General features: G+C 36.9%; 1 protein-coding gene across 1 annotated transcript; it reads left to right on the top strand.

The window, feature by feature from the left end:
* The first annotated feature begins 1,519 nt into the window (after positions 1 to 1,519).
* Positions 1,520 to 18,076, top strand: igf1 (insulin-like growth factor 1). Its single transcript, XM_041255102.1, has 5 exons — positions 1,520 to 1,928; positions 3,686 to 3,842; positions 15,545 to 15,726; positions 16,179 to 16,214; positions 17,284 to 18,076. The coding sequence occupies exons 1-5, from the start codon at positions 1,869 to 1,871 to the stop codon at positions 17,341 to 17,343; spliced, it is 495 nt and encodes a 164-aa protein (XP_041111036.1). The 5' UTR covers positions 1,520 to 1,868; the 3' UTR covers positions 17,344 to 18,076.
* Positions 18,077 to 24,703: the final 6,627 nt, after the last annotated feature.

The raw sequence follows: 24,703 nt of genomic DNA, 5'->3' as shown, positions 1-24,703 counted from the left end.
AGAATGCTCCATTAGAAAACCAATTAAATCACAATGCAATATAGATATAAGTATATATATATATATATATATATATATATATATATATATATATATATATATATATATATATATATATACATACACATATTGTGTTGTCAAGAAGTGGCAACATCAATGCAGGCTAACATAATCTTTTTTTTTTTTTTAAACTAGGGTTAATTAAAGTTAATTACTTAGAGTTAATTAAAGACTTGAATAATCTCAGTACTTAATAATGGAAGGCACAATAAATAACTATAATAATATAAATATATATATATATATATATAGGTATATATATATATAGGATAGAATATTTTAATTATGTAGTTTGTGGCAAAGTGGTTAATAGTGTGCAGGTGCAGGTGATCAAAGAAAGAATTGTAATCCAGGTGTAAAGGTTAGTTTTTTTAATGCCATCTATGGATGTTGGACTTGCCAACCTCACCCCTCCCCTAACTGAAAAAAACCCAAAACAATATTTGGGTACATACTGCCCCATACAACAGGAACAACTTAAATTAATATACCATGCTCTTTAGTCTGTGATGGCATGCACTCAGTGCTAATGTGAGATAATGTTGTTCTACTCTCCTGTGCCTAGAGCTAGCACAGAACAAATGAGGTGATTCAAAACTTACCACATGATACTCTTTTATCACATGCTGATCAGTACAAAAAAATGACTTCTGAGAGTCTTGACCCACACATAGAAAGCATACAACCTGTAGAGTAGTTGTGAGGTAAGAAGTTCATCTGGTTAGAAAAAGTTGAAACAAGAACACAGCCTGACACTCACTGAAAAGATGGCAAGAAGCCATTGAAGAGAATGTGCTTGTGCAGCCTCTTCCTGACTGTAGGTCATCTTGACCTGACTTGCAAAACTTCAAAGCCTAGTGTTATTGAGCCCTAGCAACGCCTAAAGAAAAAAACAAGTGTTGTCAGGATTTTAATTAAAATCCTTACTCAGCAACTATTTTCCCTTTTCTACAGCAATAACTGAAGTATAATACACAGCTTTTGGATGTGAGATTAGCATGCAATGCTCTTAAGATGTCATATGTATTTAGTTGTTGTGATGTGATCACACCTATAATAGCAAACATAGTGTATGTTATTAATTATTTATTTATGTTAAAATAGTAACTGCTTAAAATGATTGACTAAGAAAAGCAAGTTACAGATTTATAAGAATTTTGGAGGGAAATTCTTTATTTATTATTTGTTTATTTTTTGTTAACTGTATTTCTTTAGCTCAGTTTTATAAACCTGCCTTCAAGGGTTTTCAAAGTTCAAAGAAACCAATTCGAGCTTTAAGGGATTGTTTGTTAAACAGTTTTTAAACGTGTTACATTCTTTTTCTGTGATCTAATATAAAAAATGCAATAGTTATTCGTAGCCCGCGCTGGCAAACCTTACCCGACAATAAGTAATTGCGGAGGAGCAGTGCTTTACCTTGAGCTCACTAAGATTAGTCTTTTACGAGATCAAAATTCAATCCCATCTTAGAAATGCGCTATGACGTTATTTGTAATTGTGCCCAAAACTCCTTAATGAATAACTTTGCCAGAGGAGAAAGCAAATGTTCCCCCAGCTGTTTCCTGTCGAAAATGTCTGTGTAATGTAGATAAATGTGAGGATTTTCTCTAAATCCCTCTTCTGTTTGCTAAATCTCGCTTCCCTCTACGAAAACCAGAGTAGAAGAGCCTGCGCAATGCAACGAAGTCTGAATATTGAAATGTGACATTGCTCGCCACATCTCATCCTATTTCGCGTTGAATTTTTTATTTTTTTTTGTAATGACTTCAAACACATTTATTTTGCTGCTCTTTGTAGTTTAAGGTTCCATGGGGATGTCCAGCAGGCATTCACTCTTCCATCAGTGGCACTTGTGTGATGTCTTCAAGGTAACACGACAGTTTGCTGTCTCTGACCTGTTAACGTTTTATTATTATTATTATTATTATTATTATTATTATTATTATTATTATTATTATTATTATTATTATTTAATTTTTTGATGTGCTTTCAAATCTTTTTTGTTTGTGAAAAAAGGTTGATTGTGTACAAAGTCGAGAAACAACAATTCCTAGTGTGTAAATACAGTTACTGTCATTTTAATGGGGCTTTAAAATTATACAATATGTGCAAAAGTTAACTGCATGACAATACTTGTTTTATTATTTTTACAATAGTTGTGTTATTGTTTGACTGGCATACATAAATAAAGTTAAAATCAGTAATTATGTGCATTTATATCGCAAGCATAAAAAAGTGAGTGATATGCATATTATAAATTGAGATTTTACTTCATGTAGCAAATTATTTATATGCACAAGCATTTTATCTTGTATTTCAAATGTGAGTTTTGACGTTGCCGTCTGCACCACTGCCTAGTGAACTACGTTTCTGAGATAATGAATTAAGAATCGCTTAGTTGTGTATCTAGCACTGCATGGTTTAACATGAAATAGCTGACAGTGCATAAATGACAAATAATACATTAACTTTTAAACAAAAAAGGAAACGTGTTTTTTTTTTTTTTTTTTTTTTTTTTTTTTTACCCCAGATGCCCTTTGCAAAGCTGGTTGAAGTTCCAATTTATAACACTGATGTAGGCGGGCGCTAGTGTACATTTTCTTTATTATGTAAATTTGGCCAGTCGAGATTCCCTGGCTGCTGCTCATGGGTTTGGCAAGTTTGCAACTTTCCATCCATGTAGCTCACATTTAAGCATGCAAGACCGCCGTTCATCAGATTATGAGTAGTTTGGTGCTGTGGACCTTCCGTGATTGCTTTCTTATGTCACAAAGTTTATATTCCAGATTCCCCCCCCCCCCCCCCCCTGGAAACAGAAGTTAGCCACCATTTGCAGATACAAATCAAATATTGCTGTGAGAATAAGTATGGAGTAATAATAAAAATAATAATAAAAAAACATAATTAGTTCAGCAAAAATTTATATTTTGCATTTATCAAATTATTGAACTTATAAAATGCTAATTTGATCATATAAAGTAACCTGCATATATGTATTTACTTAGGTATTATTTTCACTCACGCAAAGTTGATATTTTTCATATAGTTATGTATTTGGCTTTCCATCTCTTTATTGCTCTTCTGATTTTTTGCAACTGATGCCAGAGGTTGGTGGTGATGGAAAAGGTGGAGACATTTTCAGCTAATGGTCCTTTAATAATTTTGCCATTTAGAGAATAATAAAATAAAGAGAATAATAATGCATGCATTTCAAGTTTTAAGGATAATAAACACATCACAGCTGTGACAAAACACTCGAAATGCCATAAAGCCTAATGTTTGGCCAGTTTCAAAGAAGATGCGTTGTCTGTCAGTTGTAATAACAAATGTTTTTCCCGTGGAGTTGTGTATGACTTTTCTCCACTACATATAATTTAATAGTTTGGGGTTGGGAGCAGTTTCATATTTTGGGGTATTAAAAAGTTGATATGAAAGACTTTATCATCTGTTTATCTGTACACATATTCATTCAAAGTTTATAAACTATATTGACAGACGGATCCAGTTGGCTTGATAGGTTGACAAATCCAGTATACAGATAATGATAAAAAGACAGTATGTTGCACACTACAAAGCTTTGGTGGTGTGCTATAAAAGGCTGATCTCCCTTTCTTATTGGTTGCAGTTTAAGATGTGCTGTTTGTCCTGTACCCATGTGCTCTACTTGCTCCTGTGTGTTGTGTGCCTGACTCAGGCAGCTGCAGCCGGCTCGGAGACTCTGTGCGGAGCTGAGCTTGTGGACACTCTTCAGTTTGTGTGCGGGGAGAGAGGCTTCTATTTCAGTAAGTTTACTTTTGATTGTTGTGTTATGCTTATCATTTTTCCCATGTTTAATGGCTTTCTGATTGATTTTCTTTGCTGAATTGTAATCCAGGGTCTGAATAGCCAAGCCTCTTAAAAGCATCAGAATAACAATATATATAGTAATATACAGTATCTTATTTCTGTAGCTTTTTCATACTGTGTCTTAACTTTTGATGCTGTTGAAGTCCATTTAAGCTTTAGATTCTCTTCATGTGCAGCTGGACCTCATTAATGTAGCAAAGTGATGATAAAGCGCATGATGCCTGCAGCATGTGTAGTGTGAGATTCTGACACCTGCAGGTGAGATAAAGTTAGAAGCTTTGTGTGTGGTTGCTGGTTCACTGCTAGCCTCTGCCCTGCTACACATATTTGTTGGGTTAAAGGCACTAGAGACCTACAGAGCAGATACAGAGCTGATAAAGTGTGGGAAGCTGCAGTGTGTGCATTGCCAATGTGAGCAAATTATTATTATTATTAAAATGATGAAGAAATTGTGAGGAAGAAGTTATACTTGTTATTACCCAAAGCCAGTAAGATAGAGTCAGTACGAAAATAGGTAGAGCATTGGAATAGTGCAACGTTTCCTTACAGTGCAGTCAGTAACACGCCAGTTTCATCAAAATGTCATCTTGGTTTGTCTGTTTTACTGTGTATGGCATGGCATGTTTTAGATCCTGATTAAGGTAAGTTGTATTATTTGTGGCATTGGCTTATGTTTTGTATCTTGTAGAAAGGAGATGGAAATGGTAGTCAATAGTGCATATTTTTTTTTTTTTTTCTTTGTAAAAGAAAGTTTAAGAAAAATCTTTACTGATTCTAAGATTTGGGTCACATATTTTCCATTAAAATCCGCCGTGCCAGACCAACATTTGAAATTCAGATGAATAAATCTCCCTCCCTAAACAGTACAACAGTGTATGTGGCCAGCAATGTATGTGACCAGCAGTGTATGTGACCAGCAGTTTATGTGACCAGCAGTGTATGTGACCAGCAGTGTATGTGATCAGCAGTGTATGTGACCAGCAGTGTATGTGACCAGCAGTGTATGTGACCAGCAGTGTATGTGACCAGCAGTGTATGTGACCAGCAGTGTATGTGACCAGCAGTGTATGTGACCAGCAGTGTATGTGACCAGCAGTGTATGTGACCAGCAGTGTATGTGACCAGCAGTGTATGTGACCAGCAGTGTATGTGACCAGCAGTGTATGTGACCAGCAGTGTATGTGACCAGCAGTGTATGTGACCAGCAGTGTATGTGACCAGCAGTGTATGTGACCAGCAGTGTATGTGACCAGCAATGTATGTGACCAGCAGTGTATGTGACCAGCAATGTATGTGACCAGCAGTGTATGTGACCAGCAATGTACGTGACCAGCAGTGTACGTGACCAGCAGTGTATGTGATCAGCAGTGTATGCTTTAGGCAGTCTGCCACAGTTGACAAGCATCCGGCACCTTCCAATACCACACTTTCCAAGGCACAGCACTTAAAGTTAATTCACAGTTAATATTATCTGGCCTCTCTTGTTTCAGTGTTGGGCCAAATAAAGACGACTAGACTATTCGTGCTGTTCCTCTTTATCTCAATCCTGGGCAAAAGCTCAAAATTCGAGTAGAAGCACTAATAGCAGATTTGCCAACCCAAAAACCTGCAATTTGTCATTTTATTTTTGAAACACTCAGATTATGCATGTTAATGGTTCGTCTACTTTTACAGTGGATAGAAAAATAGGCACATAAAGGAGCATTTGACCGCACCTGCTGCTTACTTACTTACATTTTCACTGAACCTTAAATACCAAGAAAAATTCTTGAGTGATGGCACTTTATTGGCCATTATGTTGCATGTTCCTATGTATATGCCTTGACATAATTATTTGCAGTTCAGTATTTGATTAGCTTTGGGAATTGCAAATCCAGTGCATACATCTGAGAGAGACCACACAAATTTGGACTAAAAAAGCAATTTTATTGAGACCTCCAGGCATTGATGAGTTACTTAACAAGCACCGGTGCTGGTGTTTTGTGGCTAAGAGAAAAATATTGTTTCTTTTAAGATACTGGAATTAAATGAGTGCAAGCCTTGAGTTGAAAACTTTCATGCAAGTGTTTTAGTGTTTGTTAAAGCTGATGGGTTAAAGGCACTAGAGACCTACAGAGCAGCTACAGAGCTGATAAAGTGTGGGAAGCTGCAGTGTGTGCATTGCCAGTGTGCTACAATCCGACCCTAGAGGAACCATTCTGTTAAGGAAGTGAAAGTGTGATTCAGTCTCCATGTCCTGAACTGGGTTCAGATGCAAAGTCTAATGCTGTATAATAACTAGAATTAAACTCTTCTATAAAGATTGCTTTTGTGTAGTGCACTGTGTGCAACTCTACTCACCCATGTTCACACTTAGGCCTCCTAGCAACATCTGTGTTGAATTTTAGAATCAGTTCTAACTGACTTCATTAGAGAGTACTGGTGAAAGGTGTCACATCCCAGTCAGCCCATTGAGCCACTGCTCTCTGTCCTGTGGCTTTCCATAGGTTATTGTATCAGAATGCTGTAACAGATGTATGATTCTCCTGCTAGGTATTTACCACCATTTCTAATTAAAAATGTTTTTGGGGGTGGGGATTTTAGAGAACCAGGCAATAATAATCATGGAAAAATACAAAACAGCAATACATTGGAACCTTTGTTGCCACCTTATCCCGGATTCATGCAGAAAGGGGAAATCAGAGTAAGCAATAGGAGTCCAGAAAGCTTCCCGCAGAAGTTTTCTCAGTGTATATTGCCAGAATTTCATTATGGTGGATTGAAAAGTTGAACTTTTTTTCCTTTGAATAATGCCCTAATCAACTCCTGAGTTCTCACAGGATGCTTGTGATCTTATATACTTCCAGCAGTCAGACTGAGGAAATACACTTTTTTGATTATAACCTCACATATGTTTCAGGGCCAGATTTATACAGAACAATATAAATGTACTGCTTGAAGAAAAGAAGAAAAAAAACTACTCCAAAACATAATTTGATAGTTCCATTTCTTCCTAATGTTTAAACAGGATGTGTCCTGTCACATAAAAACATCAGAACAGGCTCACATGTAATGTGAGATTTCTTTTAGCATGTAAAATAATATTATACTTCTCTGACATAAAATGAAACATTTTAAACAGGCATTTAGGATAGCTAAACTACTTTATGGTCACAATTTAATTAGTACCTTCGTGCAGTCGTAGACAAAATATATATATTAACTTTAATGGAGTTTGGGGTGCATGAGCCAGGGCTTCGTCCCTTCCTAATTTCACCTGCCTGTCATCATTGACTCCCTATTTAAAACCAGTCACAGCTCAGCTCTTTCTCTTGCGTTTTGCTTTTTTGCCTGTATATGAGAGAGAGAGAGAGAGAGAGAGAGAGAGAGAGAGAGAGAGAGAGAGAGAGAGAGAGAGAGAGCTATTATATCCATTAAAGCAGCAGGCTACGGCAGCATGCAACGGCACCTGGATATTTCAGACGCTTTAAAGTCATGCCCATTCATTCATCATTCCCTCCACCACCTGTTCGGGATATATTTGGAAGATGACTTTCGCATCCCACTCTATGAAGATTAAACCATCTGCCCAGCAACCCAACTAGAATTCTTCGTAATCAACCTGGACTCTTCATACCTCTTTCCTCTTCCCACCTCTCCGCTCTCGTCACCAGAGCAGGTCTTCTCCCCTATTGTACACCACACACTCCTTCAGGATACATCCAAGTGCTGCCATCCAATATCACTGCAGCACACCAGTCTATAATTAGCATGCCCGGAGTGGGGGCGCCCTCTCCGCAGGACCACCAGAGGTTTTCCCTAATAGAAAGGTTGTTTTCCTCTCTGCCGAGTCGATGGCCGACACATAGCTTGTTCCACTAACCATCTATTTTTAGTTATTTGTTTGTCATTGTCTGTCTCTTCTTACTTTTATGTTATACACTGGCATGTGGTCTTTGTTTATCTTCACAGGTGTGGGTTCAGCGGGGAGCCAGTGGTCCATCTTTTGGGGCGATAGTGAGTCACTTCCCTGATCTGGAGTTCCAGTAACTCCACAGGTGCTTTGTGTGGTCAGAAGGGACCACTGGCTACAATATTCTTTCACAGCTCATGTACTATATCTTACCTCAAGAAAGAAGGCTCTGTCTTACTTCCTGCTTTATCCTCCTAGGTCATGGCCCTCATACTCTTAGTGCTCGAGTCCCATAAATAGCAATTATTTCTGTTTTTCAGATTTTCTTTTCCTCCTTACGTCAAGGCTTCGTACGAGCCTTTCCGTCATTCTGAGGGTCATAACTGGGTCCCAGTCATGAGCTAACGCCTGTAACGACTCTCCCAAGAAATCAGAGGACTCTGTGTTTTCAGGGGGCCGGAGGCCATTCGGGCTAGCCTCAACTCCAGAGGGAAAACTTTCTAGGTCTGGCCCATCCGTCTCTCTCTCTCCCCTGTCTAGAGGCCAAGCCTCCAATCCAAAGTTGCAAAAAACACACAGAGAGAGAGAGATAAACTATCTATCTATCTATCTATAGATAGATAGATAGATATTATATATATATATATATATATATATATATATATATATATATATATATATATATATATATATATATATATATATATATATATAGTATATAAGGCAGGGGAGGGTCGGATTTTTCCTACTTAAAAAAAAATGTGCAAAATTGTACTGTTAATTGTTTTTTATTGTTAATTATCCCCTGCACCTGGAGGTATTTGTAAATTAGAACCAGGTGCAGGGGATTTAAGAAGTGCAGACAGTTTGTTTGAGGCTGCTGTGTGGAGAGCCCGCTTGAGTGTGTGCACAAGCATATGGAAAAGGTACTGTGTGTTTTTGTTCATTTGTTTTTGGGGTTAACAGGACAGCTACCTTTTTAACGATTAGACAATGTATCATCTTGAACAAAACTATTTCTGTCTTTTCCTGTTTTGCCTTTGGGCTATGGCATGGTTGAGGTATACAGTACATGCTTGGGAGCTACAATGTTATGATCATGTCATTACAACCACCTTAATATTTTTGTGGTACAAGAGTTGAATAAGTGTGGTTTTTACAATTGTGATTTATGTTTTCCATTTGTTACTTAGATAAAGATAAGGAGATGTGATACCTTTTATTGGACTAACTAAACTAAAATTAATCACAAGCTTTGAAGACCTCAAAGGTCTATTTCCTACTTTCACCTGAAGAAGAGACCTTTGAGATCTTGAAAGCTTGTTATTAATTTTGGTTTAGTTAGTCCAATAAAAGGTACCACATCTCCTTCTCTTTGTCTGTCACCTCTGGACTAATACGGCTACCATTTCATTTATCAATGAACATGTGTTACTTAGGAATTGTAGTTATTCAAAATGAGCTGTTTTTGTTAAAGTTCTGATGCCACCTTTGAATGTAAACATCTATCTCTCTTTACTACTTTCACCTGTAGAAGAGACCCTTTTGAGGTCGTGAAAGCTTGTGATTAATTGTTTAGTTCATTTAATGAAAAATCCTTCTCTTTGTCTATCAACTGCAGACTTCCAGAGTACTGCACTTGTCTGTTTGTCCACTATATGACTGTCAATACCAAGTTACTTCAGTGCACATATAAATAGAACATGTAGCCCTCTGTACATTATACAAGTCACATTTTCAAAATCTAACATTTCTGGTTTCAAATATGAAAAGTTAGCAGGCTGAGAACATACGTAGTAATAGAATGGTCAATACCTTAACATTGTACTGGGTGAACCACCCTCACCATAAGTTGTTTTTCTCTAATCTCACCCAAACGAAGTCAAAGCAAGTACAGTGGTGCACCTGTGCTGGGGGTGGTTAACCTGTGCTAAAGTGGATAACTCAATAGCTTTTCATAACTTCCACTTCTGGAGGCTTGGGTTTGAATATCAAAGTGAAATCAGTTATACGATTTCAACATCACAAAGCCAGCGCAGCTGATCACAATTCAATACTATTGGCAGTCTTGTCTGAGATTTAATATTTGAGATTGCATATGTGAACAACACTCTAGTTTGTGTCCTTGTTCGCCATGACTGCTTGTAAACCTTGAAACAACAAAAAAAAAAAAAACATGACATAGCCTGTAATTATGGCTTTTACTGACAAAGCTGTGTCTGTGGATCACCCTGCGTAATATGTAAGAAGAACTGGAATAGCCAAGCTGCACAACAAGCCATCTGTTCCAGAGCTGGAAGAAATCCAGTTTATTTCAAAATCCATGTCTATAAGAACAGAGTTTACTTTCAGGTCTATAGCTCTTTCATAGCCCCAACAGCAGTATAAACTCGGGCCTATGGGCCTATAAAAACAAAGTGTAGCCTAGATGTGATACAGTAAACTAGGAGCACAGCTTTGCAGAGGACAACACAATTACATCCCAGGTATTATGCTTAGGAAAATAGTTCCAGGTAGAATTGTCATTTACCTATCTTCTCAGACCTTGACAGCATAAAAAAACAAAAAAACCCACAACATCATAATCTGTACAGCAAAGCATTTCTTCTGCCAACAATGGGATTTTATTGGCAGGAACAATGACTTTCCAGCAGTGGATTCAGACCCAGACCTGTAAATTGTGCTATGCTGGCAAGGTGCTCACCTTCTTGAGCACTGTGTTGGTCCCAGAGAATATATGCAATCATTTCCCAGTTGTATTAGTGTGTTACTCAGTTAGGATGCCTCCCATGACAGGGCACCCTTACTTTACAGATGTCACCCTGGGCCTTCCAGAAATGCTTTCCATTCCTTCTCTACACTATCCAGACAGGTTTCCATCTTGTCACAGGAAAACTCCTGGAGGAAGGTGTGAACGAAGCACACTTTGCACAGCCTCCTTAGCACGCTAATTAGTTCAATTTCTTAGTTTTAACTTTTCTTTTGTCTCCACAAAAGGAGCAAAAGCAGACAGTATGTTCTTTTCATGACTAGCTACAGTTGCAGTTTATTTATTTACTCGTGCTGTACTCGTGTCGTTCGCTTCGCTCCCGGTGTGCATAGCCCTTAAGTCTAGGTCAGTGACGTAGCTGTCAGCCACCAGCTGTCACTCCCCTCCCAAAAACTAAATCTAGTGGTCTGGGTTTAAGGTTTTTCAATAGTGGTCTCATTGGTGCCAAGTTGAGAGCTGAACCGTGGATTGAGACATCTTTACATTGTGCTGTGGTGACCTGTTTATGCCTGAGTTCTTGCCCCCGGTTGATTTGGCTAATAGCTGTTACTCAAACTTAATGAAACTTAATGTTCAGCAACCACCGGGGGGAGTTCATTCTTTGAATCTCCTTTGACTTGTTTGAGACAAAAGATTTATGATGAGGAAGGGTCACAGCAACTAGGGAGGGGAGAGTCTGATCCATAAAAGATGTGGCTGAATTGAATTGTAATGGATCTTATGCAGGCTTATTACATATTTGGATGCTCTTTGTCTATCCTTGCAGATGACGACAATAACATTTTAAAAACAACCAACGGTGCTGGCAGCTTGATGGATAATTTTGTATGGGAAGGATGAAGGCAGTATTTCTTACATTTTTGGCATGTCCTATTGTTTCATATCTTAATGTTATGCAATTTGATAAATATTATACACCTATCATTGTGAAATTTAATTTGCTGATGTATTCCTGGTCATTTGTTTGTCTAATTTAATATATACTTATCCATATCATACACGAGCAGTACGAGTGAACAGCTTGATTGGATCTTTTTGTATTCCTTCTTTTTTTTTTTTTTATAAATGTACCATTTAAATAAATAACATTGGCCCATCTCTTTGTTTTGTCATTATCTTTGGTTTGTTCTGCTCAAACAGTATATCCTCATGTATACACAAAGATTCTTTCAGACAGAAACAGCATTTCCAACAGTTTACAAATATAAGCGACAATCAACACAGAATAATCCAGGCTCCTGTACATGAACAGACAGGATTAGACAATTGTAATGACAAGGATTTAAGAATGAAAAGTCATAATGAGAAATGCCTTGGAGCTGCGTGTCACACATGGCAACAAGTCAATTCCGTTAAAGACACTAACCTTTGTTTACAGAGATCAGAGGAATTAAACCTTCCTAATACGACATTTTCAAATCTGTTTTAGCTGATTATTTTCTTGACAACAGCTGCTTGTTCGGCAGAATTATAAGTTGTTTTGAAAAACAGTGGATATGAGTTTGAGGGACAGATAACAATTGCCTTGATTTGTGTCAAGATATTCTCGCAAAATATGTCTTTTAGGATGCTGATGTTCTGACTTTATGGGTTTAAACAGGTAAAGGTTTAGATTCGACAACACTGTCAAATTTGCTTATAACGACCACTTAAGACTACCAATTTTTTTTTTTCATTGACAGACAGCCTGCAATATCAGATCCACCACCCCCCCCCCTTCATAGTAAAATATACAATCATTTGTTCTAGGCATAGATGATAGATGGCACTATTGTAAGTCATGTGATATTTTAACACATACTATCTAACACCTACAGTAAAATAAATAAACATCATGGCAAAAACAAGTACTTGGTTTAGATGGACAAACAACTTAAGGCAAGTAAGCTGGAGGAAGCTTTAATAGCAGTGAATTTCCACATGAAACACTTATAAGTACATTAATGTACATTCCTATATATATATATATATATATATATATTATATATATATATATATATAATATATGATATATATATATATATATATATATATATATATCACACACTGCCAGTCAGAAGTGTTAGAACACCCCCATTTTTCCAGTTTTTATTGAAATTTAAGCAGTTCAAGTCCAGTGAATAACCTGAAATGGTACAAAGGTAAGCGGTAAACTGCCAGAGGTTAAAAAAAAGTTTAGGTTACCAAAAACTGAAAAGTAATGTACATTTCAGAGTTATACAAAAAGGCCTTTTTCAGGGAACAAGTAATGGCTTAACTTACAGCTGTTCTGCAGTAATGGAAGTAAATTAAGCCTTGAAAGTTGCTGCCAACAATTCCTACAGGTGTCCCAACTTTTGTTTAACTTACAAACCCTCTGTCTGTATAAAAGCAGTGTTGGAACAGATTGTGTTACTACACCCTCTTAAGCATTATTTGGACAGTATTGTACTGCAGGAAGCAGTATATTGCTATCATAATGGTGAGAAAAAGGTAATTAAAGGAAGACAGACAGACCATTACGACTCTTAAAAGTGTAGGTCTTTCCTTTAGAGAAATTGCAAAGAAAGCCAAGGTGTCAGTGAGTACAGTTTCCTACATCATCAAAAGGCACTTGGAAACTGACAGGAAGAGGTTTGGCAGACCCAAAGCCACAACAGAATCAGAAGACAGGCTTCTGAGAGTCAACAGCTTGTGTGATAGGCGGCTCACAGGACAACAGCTTCAAGCACAGCTTAACACTGGGTGAAGTAAGCAAGTCTCAGTTTCAACTGTGAAGAGAAGACTTCCGAGCTACAGGTTTGACAGGTATGGACCGATGAATCAAAATTTGAAATCTTCGGTTCATCACGCATGGGTTTTTGTACGCCGTCGAGTAGGTGAAAGGATGGTTCCTCGGTGTGTGACACTGACTGTCAAACATGGAGGAGGAAGCATGATGGTCTGGGGCTCTTTTGCTGGATCCAGAGTCGGCGACTTGCAGGGTGAGTGGCACCCTGAACCAAAACCACAGCATTTTGCAGCACCATGCAATACCCTCTGGTATACGCCTAGTTGGTCAGGGTTTCAACCTACAGCAAGACAATGACCCAAAACATACCTCCAGGCTATGTCAGAACTACCTTGGAAGAAAAGAACAAGACGGTAGGCTTCAAATCATGGAATGGCCAGCACAGTCTCCAGACTTAAACCCCATCAAGCTGGTTTGGGATGAACTGGACAGAAGGGTGAAAGCAAAGCAACCTACAAGTGCAACACATTTGTGGGAACTTCTGCAACAGTGTTGGGAAGAACTTTCCAAACAATATTTGATTTCCATTGTAGAAAGAATGCCACAAGTGTGTTCAGCTGTTATATCTGCAAAAGGTGGCTACTTTGAGTCAAATTTAGATTACATTTTGTTAAACAAAACGATTCCATGATTTCTATCTCCAATTGTTTATTTATTCTATGCTTTAATTTCAGAGTACATTGAGACATTAAACTGCGTAAATTTCAATAACTGGAAAAATGGAGGTGTTCTAAAACTTTTGACCGGTAGTGTGTGTATGTATATATATGTGTGTGTGTGTGTGTGTGTGTGTGTGCATATATATATATATATATATATATATATATATATATATATATATATATATATATATATATATATATATATATATATATATATATATATGCACAGTGACAAATGTCTGTTTAGCTATATCTTACATTTAGGTTCAAACTGGAACTGAATACCAAAGAAGTAAGCAAATTCTCTTTTCAGACTGGCACCGACTGCAATAGCCGTATGCCACCCGTATGCTAATTCTGAACAGCCATTCTTTTCTACATGGCTCACCAAGCCAGGATCTTTGTAATAGCATGGGTGAATGCATTCCATGAAACCACACAACTTGTGGTCAGATTGGATACCTTTTTAAAGGGGCTTTGATAAAAAAATTAAAAAATTACCAGATCGCTCACTACACACCTGATTTCTCTTCATTTAAAGTGACACACAATTAAGAAACCATTAAGATTGCACTGCTGTGCAGATTCTGTACAAATTTAATGTGAAATAAAAGACTCTGTGAACACCAGTTGTCGGAAGGGACTAGAAACTGATAGGATTATCAGTAGTAAGAATTGCCCCAAAAGGTCAGCAAAGGGTTATTCAGATCACAACCTCCATAACAATGATCCAATGTGCAGTAGATTTTTACTTTGTCTTAATTCTATGTTTTTTGTTCTATTAACAAAGAATTGAGTGTTCCTATCAAGTCTCCAGCCAAGTTGCCTGGTTCCTTGGCAATGGCTAAAAGGGGAAAGCTGGAGACATAATTTCAGTGAAAAGGAGCAGCTACAGGGATGGCATATATGTGACTGGGACTAAAGGACCTGTACTGGAGTAAAGCAAGCTGGCCAGTAATATACATCCACAGCTGTGAATACAAAATTAAAGCTATCATTCTGATGAAAAAGTAAAACATTGATCTGTCTGTGCCTCTAAATACCCCTAAACTATGTCTTCAGCAAGTTTCCTTACAGTTGGATAAGTGTTTCTCTAGATACAGGTTAAACAAAACATCTCCATTGTTGTTGATGTGTCACAGCCACTGTATGACTTTAATGCTGTATGTATTTTTAATCAAATATTCAATAGGAGGTTACTTCTACTCTAAACTATAGAAATAATATGGAGATTTATTACAGTTGTCATCACAGTCTGCCCAGGGTCTGTCAATGGAAACTAGACTACTGGCTACATTGAAAATGCAATGCATCTTGTGTCATGTAAGTGACTCTGTTATAATTGTATTTGTCCCAGATAAATACAATGAACAAATACACAAACTTGGAAAGTGATAACACCTAGGCGCTAGCTACTCTCTAACAAAAAAATGTCAAATGATCTAAAGGGAACATCAGCTGCAGTTTTACAGAAGACAATGTTAAGGCCTTAGTGGCTGTGATGCAGTGTGTGCTAGTAAAACCCATTTCACTGTACTCCACAGACAAACCAACAGGCTATGGGGCCAGCACAAGGCGGCCACACCACAGGGGCATCGTGAACGAGTGCTGCTTCCAGAGCTGTGACCTGAGGCGGCTGGAGATGTACTGCGCACCTGTTAAGCCAGCCAAATCCTCACGCTCTGTACGTGCCCAGCGCCACACCAATATGCCGAAAGCACAAAAGGTAGGGCAGAGCCAATCTGATATTGCTCTTTCCATTTTAGGGTGCTTTATTGAAAGAGCCTGCCAGTTTCCAATGAAACCCTATTTAGATATTGAATAAATATACAAAATAGATCTGCTATAATCTTTTTTTCAAGGATTCTCTGTCTGTTTTGGGGGTTTAGCTGGGGTAGGATGCTCTACTTGTATTGTAATCTAGGACCTTGGAACTGGGGTTCAGATTTCAGTTGCTTATGGAAGAATTGTCACAGAATAGAAATGTACAAAAAGGAGGGTTTTCATGGCTCAAACTACTTCACACTTAAGTTGTGTTTTGTTTTCTTTGATTGCGCTTGGATTTCTACTTAATGCAATACTACCAGTCTTTCTAAAATATTGTATTTGTGCATCTCTATTGCTGAGAGATGGAAGTATAAGGTTTATAAGAAATATATATTTTTAATCTGTTTACAGAAACCCATATCTGGTAATAGCCAGCCATCTTGCAAGGTATGTGTTTTCAAGTGTGATGACCCTTCATTCAGTGCTGCATGTTATGCTTTTATGCAATATATGATATTTTATGCAATTTATGATATTTTATGCAATAAAGTATGGGCAATTATTAGGAAATGGAAGTTTGAATGTTTCCTTCTGCACAGCTATGGCCAAAAGTTTTGCGTAACCCGGAATTTTAGGATTGAGACATAGGCCTAATTAAAAATAAATAAATAAAATAATTAAAAAAAAAAAAAAAGTTATAACCGATTCCACACTAATGATATATATGATGTTGTAAAAGTCTAGAGGAAGCCATAATAGTAGTACAGTATTTCATGTTACATTTCGAAATGTTAAATTTTTACATTAAGTATATGAAAAACTACAAAACAGTATGTAATTCAATATACTAACTTAACATTATTCAACAGGTTTCATTCAACTTTATGAAGCAAAAATAAGGTGATGCAAAAATTTTGCCCATACCTGTAGGTATGCATGATTCAGCATGAGATTTAAGGAAAAGGTATTTCTTAGGTTAACAAATGGGTATATTACAGATGAAGAGTAAAGTTCAATGCATTCACACTGTTTATTGTTTGCTGACTCAGAACAATCAAAACAGGTTGGTGCATTCAGGCTTTAAGGGAAAGCCTAGCTTCCCCTGATCCCAACACAGAATTCTTTCTAGCAGCAGAGTTTGTATATTAATACAGACATTGAAAAATACTTCTATTTGTAATGTTTGTTATTAAATTCATTGTTTCTTTCAGAATATCTAAAATGTATTATTAAGTGTGTTTAGTTATTGATGCTATTTCAATACACAGCACTTTTATCAGTTTTACCTTCCATCACTATTTGTCTCATGGACTAAGCGTTTAGCTTTATTCAAGGTATACACTATCCACTTCATGCAGATGGGCATTTAAAAGCAAAAATATGAAATCACTACTAAAAGACTCTTGAACTGAACTTAAAAAAACATGTTTCCAATAGTAATGCTGTTTATTTATACAAGTGTTTTTTTTTAGTACCGAGGAAGATTAATGAACCCATTCTTTCTTCTCTGTTCTAGGAGGCACATTCGAAGAATTCCAGCCGAGGGAACACAGGCAACAGGAACTACCGGATGTAGAAGAGCACAATCCAGAGTAATAATAATAAAAATTAAGAGGTGAATGCGCCATTGCAGAATGGTTCACTATTGTTAATGCAAACTGGTGAAACATTATATAAATGAGTTCAATAGCAGAAACGCAGGTAGAAGGCTTTCTGCTGTTCAACAGTGCAATGTGTTATTGGTAGGAAAATCACTTTACTAAAAATGTATTGAACCAATATAGCCACGAAGATCTGGGCTGTGACGTGTGACCCTGTGGTTGTTGGTTTCATTTCTGTGCACCAGCCTTTTCAGAGCAGCTTTTGGGCGTCCTGGAGTTCATATGGCTCTGCTGGTGTAGACCTTGAGCAAATTAGTTTGGCACCAGAGTAGCAGCAGGACTGGAACAATGGATGCATGGACTTGAGGACAAATAGGATCAAATACAGCAGTGGACTTTAAGGCTTTTTATTTGAAACACACATTGACAACCCCTCTTTCAGGAAAACAAAAAATAATTGGTGTGACATGAAACATATCAATTCTGTATTGTGGTTATGGTAGAGTATAGCAAGAGCTCTAGATCTCAACTCATTTAGCCAAATTAGAAACAATTGTTAGCAGTGTATCCATTTTACCTAAAACGATTTAAGTTCTTTCTTTTGTTTGAAAAAAACTATTTTTTCCTTATTTATGTGGGATTTCCAATTTAATGATTAAGATGTAAGCATGTAGGTGCTTCAAAGTAAATTTGTACCCAACACAGTTAGACAAACATTTTGACGATAAGTCTTTATTGTGTTCTGTGCCTGACTAATCAGTTCCATTCCCCCTGCCCTTTCATGGAAGCTAAATTCACAACCACTTAATCTTAATCTGGAATTGGTACCCAAACGCAGCAGGCTTGTACATGAGTAATGTTTAAACTGTAACATGATTAATGATACCTGGATCGTATTTTTCATTTATCATTTTCGATAAGAGCCTTGGCGTCTATTACAATGACTTTGGGCACTCATTCCCGGAAAGGCAGGTGTGTTGCATGCGTCTGAGACCATCCGTTGAGCCTCATTTACGAAAGGACTCTACACTACACAATAACTGCAATTACTGTGCACGTTAATGATTTCCTATTTACTATTGCAACTGTATTCATTATCACACGAAATAGTGGGCATATTATGGTGCACACTAATTTTATTGTGCCATACTGTGGTAATCAGAATGAAAAAGTGTTTTTAAATTAAGCTCCCCACTGTGAAAATGAGATTAGCTTCATTCACACCATATTCACAAAAGGGCGATAATTGTATTGTGCACGTTTAAAGTGAGTGATAATTTGTTTGTTTGGACACCAGGCTTTAATCACTGATAGGTGCGCTATTTAAACCTATTTTTCTGGCCTGAAAACTAGTGATGTGCAGTTTGATTCTTTTTACTGACACAATTCGTTTGAATCATTCAACAGATTTGTTTGTTTGATTCACTAACGCTAAATAAATACATCTTGCTGAATTACTTGTTTTTGAAAATTAGTTTCAACAGAAATCTGGCAGCAAGGGCCATTTAAGTTAAGACTGTTCACTTGGTGGGCCACATCGTAAAAAATACATATACAGCGCGTGTCGGGCTCCAATACAAATCCGCTATAGATCGACGGCCATCAGAGACCCATAGAAAAACAAATAGGCTAACAAATAATGTACAACCACTCCTTCATTTTATTGGGGTCATCAAGCTCCAGTATAAATCCTCGATGCAACCTGCTTTTTATCATTTTTCGTATAAAAAGCAGCACACCGTTTTCATTCATTCTGTGGAAGGTAACTGCTTCTCATCAACTTAAGTCTCTAATTAATTTAATGAATTCTTCTCTCCTTTCTCAATTGCCCAAACCACTGCATTGAAAGAATCCATTCACAACACAGGAAGCTTGTTGCTAGGGAGCCAACGTCACTGCCCAGTGACTTTTGCTTGTGCATTGCTTAAAAAACCGCTTCAGCAAGTAGATACTTAATTTGGTTTCTGTTATTAAGCAATGCATGTATATATAATAACAGTATGATATTAATGCTTTGTTTTTATATGTTCTATATATTTTAGTTTGTGATGTGCAGTACAAATTAAAACAAACAAAGTTAAATTGTCTATGTATAGATCAGGTAAGGCATGCGCAGGTAGACTGTAAAAACAGGGAGCCAACTCCAGGACCACAATATATCTGAATCCGCAGTATAGAGAGGAGCGATATAACGAGGGGTGTGTGTGTGTGTGTGTGTGTGTGTGTGTGTGTGTGTGTGTGTGTGTGTGTGTGTGTGTGTACGTACACACAGATTGTAATGTATGTGAAAATGTCTGTATAAATTTTATGTAGGCCAGTATACTAAAATATACTACTATACACAAAACACATTAACTAGAAGCAGCTTTCCTAGAAATTCACTTTCACAAATGTAATAAAAATGGAAATCTCAAATAGTTAAATAAATAAATAAATAAATAAATAAGCCAGAGTTAAGTCTCTTGAACTTATATTCCAAAATATAACGTTTTAACAGCACTGAAAAAAAAAATATACTGACAAGCTGTGAAAATGCAAAATAGTAAACAGTACCACTTTGAAATGTACCTTCTGTCAGGACACTTGATAACAATGCTCATTATGTGTTCTAATTCTGCAACTTTACCACATAATGCCTGTTAATGCAGAATGGGTACTTCTGTATTTCTTTCTTTGAATTTTTTTCCAGCACTCTGCTAGCATCCTCTGTTGTAATCCTACCAGTTTCTGCACTTAAAATGGCTTTTGAAGTTAAAGACCTTTCCTTTCATTAAGACTCCATAGCTTCTTTAATTTGCAGTAAACTCAAAATACGCTGCTTTGTGCAGCGTATCATAGTGACGTTGTATGGCATAATCTTTCATAACTGCAACCATTGCACTGCAAATCAGACATATTGCCTTGTCGTCAAAATAATTAAGTGAAAAAAATAATCCTCTGGCTAATGATTTTGGAATCTTCTGTGTTCCGCCTCCACCTTCCGCTTCCGTAACATCTCCAATTACTTTTTCGCTACTGACAAAAAATTTACACAAAGTAAAATAAATATAGTCTAACTTCATTATAACTAACCCCTCCCTGGGACCTGGAGAAATGTTTGTTTTATCAGGCTGTTCACTATAATAACATTCAAATAAAATTGAACGTCTTTATACAGTATCGTCCTTTCAAGAGAACTTCAGTTTGTCAACATTTAAACTATATTTAAAAGAGAACAGAAAAAAATAAAAATAAAAGTACACTTACATGCTGAATACAGTAATTATGTACCTTTCTCTTGAAAAACATAGCCAGCGTAGATTGCTTCATGCATTTCTCAGTGCACAGTGTTTCAATCTTGTTACCTCCTCACGCCTGTTGCCATGGTTGCAGTTTGTGTGAAGATGGCAATGGTTGCATATTTCACACAATTCACACTACAATAGGTTATCTTCGAATTCGCCTACCAAAGTCTTTGTTTTCACTGAGAGAATAACGCATTCACACTGGAGAAAGTTCAGTGTCAGTCACTACCGAGATTGTTTTAACCATGTAGAGTTTCAGTACATCAATGCAATTTTATAAAGCAATGGACGGTTAGCCAAAAATGTCCCCTTAGGCCGTATGTTTGACACTCATGTTTTAGAGTATTAACAATTTATTTTAAACTATGTAATTCAGCTTTAACTGCAACCTATTTAATAAACTGCGATTTACAAAAAAAAAAAAAAAAAAAGCCCTGCTAAAGCTAATGGGGAATTGTATACAATTTCTCACGGAGGACAGGTTTACAATACATGTGATATTGATTGTACTCGTAGTACTGTCACCCCAATCCACGGAGTCTGATCTGCAGGGTGGAATGCCGACAAGGAAGAGAACTGAGGCTACATCTCATCAATCAATATTTCTCGTAAGCAGAACAAAAAATATACATACCATTGCACAACGTTAATTTTACTGTATATGCATTAAAGGAAAAAGCTTTGATTTTTATATTTTATTTTTTCTTTTACAAGGAATACATGTTAAAATTAAACGGTAAGCAGTGCAGTTTCATTTTACCTTGCCTCTGCCTGTCCTCTGCTGAGTGCTGTGTCTGTTGATCGGTCATTTTCGGTCAATGCAAGTCACCTCCACCTTCACAAGCTACTGACCAAAAGACATGCCTGGACTGCTGGGGCTTTTGATATCACAGGGGTCACAGGTAAGTCTCTGACATTATCGTGCACATTAAATTATCTCTCACAATACATGTGGTGTGCACGACATGGTATGTAAAGTACCAAATACTGTGCACTTAAATTAATACATTCTTCAGTAAATGGGGCAGTAAATTTAGATTTATCACACACGTTAGGCTCACTACTTTCCATGTGCGCTAACTCCAAATTTAGTGCCCTTTCGTAAATGAGGCCCTTACTGTCCAATAGTACAGTAAGTACTATAGAATGTCCCAGCTGTCGATTCTGCTACAAAATGCTTCAGTGCACTCTGGTTAACTCAGGTTGTGAAAGACATGTTGTGTGAACCACAGCTCCTGGTGTCATCAGTTGCAATTTCTAAGAATTATAATGTTTGCACTTCTGTACAGACTGTTTTGTTTTAAAGTCTCTGATAACACAGTATGCTTGCCTTTCTCAGATCTGCATAGTATTATATATATATAGTTGAACCAGTTTCTGTCAGGAGGAACAATATCCTCTCTGATGCATCCAAAAATTGGAAATTACACCCATCCACCATGATTAAGTAGACTAATGAAATTCATATATTTTAAAAATAATAAAAACTGTCAAATATTAATGAAACAGTTAGCTAGACAGTGATATGTTTTACAAATGCATTAATACATGTAAGCTTTCTGAATCTCACACAGACCATTTTTGTTCAGGTAATATGTTCATGTATCAGTGTAATCAACCATATTTCCATATATTTTATTCTATACATCGTTGTACTATCAGTGTACATATATATTTCAAACCATATTAAGAAATCCTATCTACTGTATAATGGTGCTATTTTGTAGTTTGTTATATGCAAAGGATGCTAAAACAGTAAAAATAAAATAAAACTGCACAATATAAAAGGTTTACCAATTGCACTGGCCACACATTTTATTTGTAAACTATCAAGTGATTATAAACATATATATGCATATGCTTATGAATATAAATGGAACCATCCAGACCCAAACTGCCACAGGGATAGAGATAGACATGTAAGTATAGCAGTAGGGCTCTGGGGGTGACATATACTATATTCTGTGTGTACTGTACAGTACTGGAAACAATTATGGAAACACCCAAACAACCCCATTGGTTTGTGAGTCCACCTACTGGCAACCTGAACATGGCAGTAACCCCCCGTAACAGATTACATGAACCTCAGGGTTGTTATGAGGGTGGAGACTGGTTTGGTGTGGAATGGAATCAAACAAAAATAGGGATGTGTTTCTTGCTTACAGTACTACTGTTTTCTAAAAAGATTAAATAATGTATCTAGAGGGCGGTCCTTCTTCCCAGTGTTTTCATAACTGATTCCAGCACTGTAAATTTCGGTGAAATCTGTGGATGTTTGAAAAGAACTAACGATCTCTGTTAGGTGATCCCAGACAAGTGTAATACACAGTTGCTGTTGTGTTTCATTTTTGTATTATTATGACATATACAACACTATACTAAATGACTGTTAAAAAAAAGCACTGTGAAATTGTACTTACCTTTTTTATGCTATTGTAGTGCTTACAAAGTATAAGCAACACATCCTTATTTGTTTACTTACTGGCAGCTGCTCGGTTAGTGTAGCTATCTGAGCAGTAAACACATTGGAAATGTTGCCCGAGGAGCACATATGTGCACATATGAATTTTAATCCCTGATCGCATGTGATGTAAATGTTTGCGCTGACTCACAGAAATGTCAACTTGATCACTGCATTGTAATGTACAAAAATGAGGCCTTCTGCTGTTCATATTGGAGAGTTTTAAACTAAAATCAAACTAAATGAGAACTGTGTGTATGTTAGACCATTACTTTTCTTTGCATTATACATTTGGCTGGGGTTCTAGGTGAAGATTTTTTTTTAAATAAATTACTTCAGGAAATAGAGTGAATACATATATTATGATAAGGTGGCATTATGAAAGTATTTAGTGACTGCAAAAGGCAAAAACACATTTCTGCAGCTACTGTACATGTAAATACTTGAACTACATGTAAGTCTGTTCCAACTTGTGTGTCTAAGCTTTACAAGCTTGTGTTTTCTTGGGATCTAAAACAACCAGCAGAGTGACTTTCACATCCACAGATACATTTGGTACAAAGGGAAAATAAATACAGTATGTACTTTTTTTTTTTTTTTTTTTTTTTTTTTTTCTTACTGTTTTTGGCCAAAGATACTGTAGTGGTGCTAATGATAAGTTTGTTTTTGTGAAAACCTAAGAGGAAAAGGTTAGAAGTAATCCTCAAAGACTTGCTTCTGAGGTGAGATCCAAACTAAAGAGAATTTGTAACCTGAACTTTACCCTCTACAAAAAACACCACAAAGCAATACTTCTTGGAGTGGAAAACTGGGCATGTTTCCCCTCACATCCTGTGAAGTTTCTTTATTCACCCCTGGGCAAGCTAGGAATGATCATGCTCTGGCTACCCCGTCTCTGTGTATTCATGAGCACCAGCTAATACCCTGCCAGGATTTACCAAAGCTCGATAGTTTTAGAGCATATTAGAGCACTGCAGAATGACCTTGCATTTCGTCATCCACTCACGATTATACCAGGAAGTGATTAATGCAGTCCAGATACTTGTACTGTAAAATGCTCTAAAAAAACAAAACAAAATCCAGATGTATTTTATCCCAGCAGGTTATAGATTGATCAGATCACCCCTGGGTCAGGCTGACAACACATTTTGTCAAGTATTTTGCCACCTTTTTGTAAGAGGTACATATTGAGCCCACTAAACTAATTTAACTTGTGACTTCAGCTAGATTCAAACCCAAGCTCCCAGAGGTGAAAGGAATATAATTGAAACAATCCATTGAAGATAAAACACTGAAGAATTACTCATGTTTAGGTGTTCTTCCAAGGGTGAATTTATGAAATGAAGGTAAAAATATAAGGTAATGCATTGCTTATTAAAAAAAAAAAGCAGAACATAACAAAATAAAAGCTACAGGCTCTTCTGAGGAGTGACTGCAATGTTTTTTAACTGGAAAAGGCCCCCCTGCTAAGTTTTTTTTTTAATAGATGAAAATATGCTGTTGTTAACAGGTTTATGCTGTGATTGAATATTCAGAAAGCCCTCATCGGTTCCCGGTGGAGTATTTTGTTTCCACACACATGACATTTTG

The sequence above is a fragment of the Polyodon spathula genome, chromosome 7 (assembly GCF_017654505.1).
Source record: "Polyodon spathula isolate WHYD16114869_AA chromosome 7, ASM1765450v1, whole genome shotgun sequence".
Lineage (NCBI taxonomy): Eukaryota > Metazoa > Chordata > Actinopteri > Acipenseriformes > Polyodontidae > Polyodon > Polyodon spathula.
Note: the sequence above shows the minus strand (reverse complement) of the source record. Positions and strands in the feature narration are given on the sequence as shown.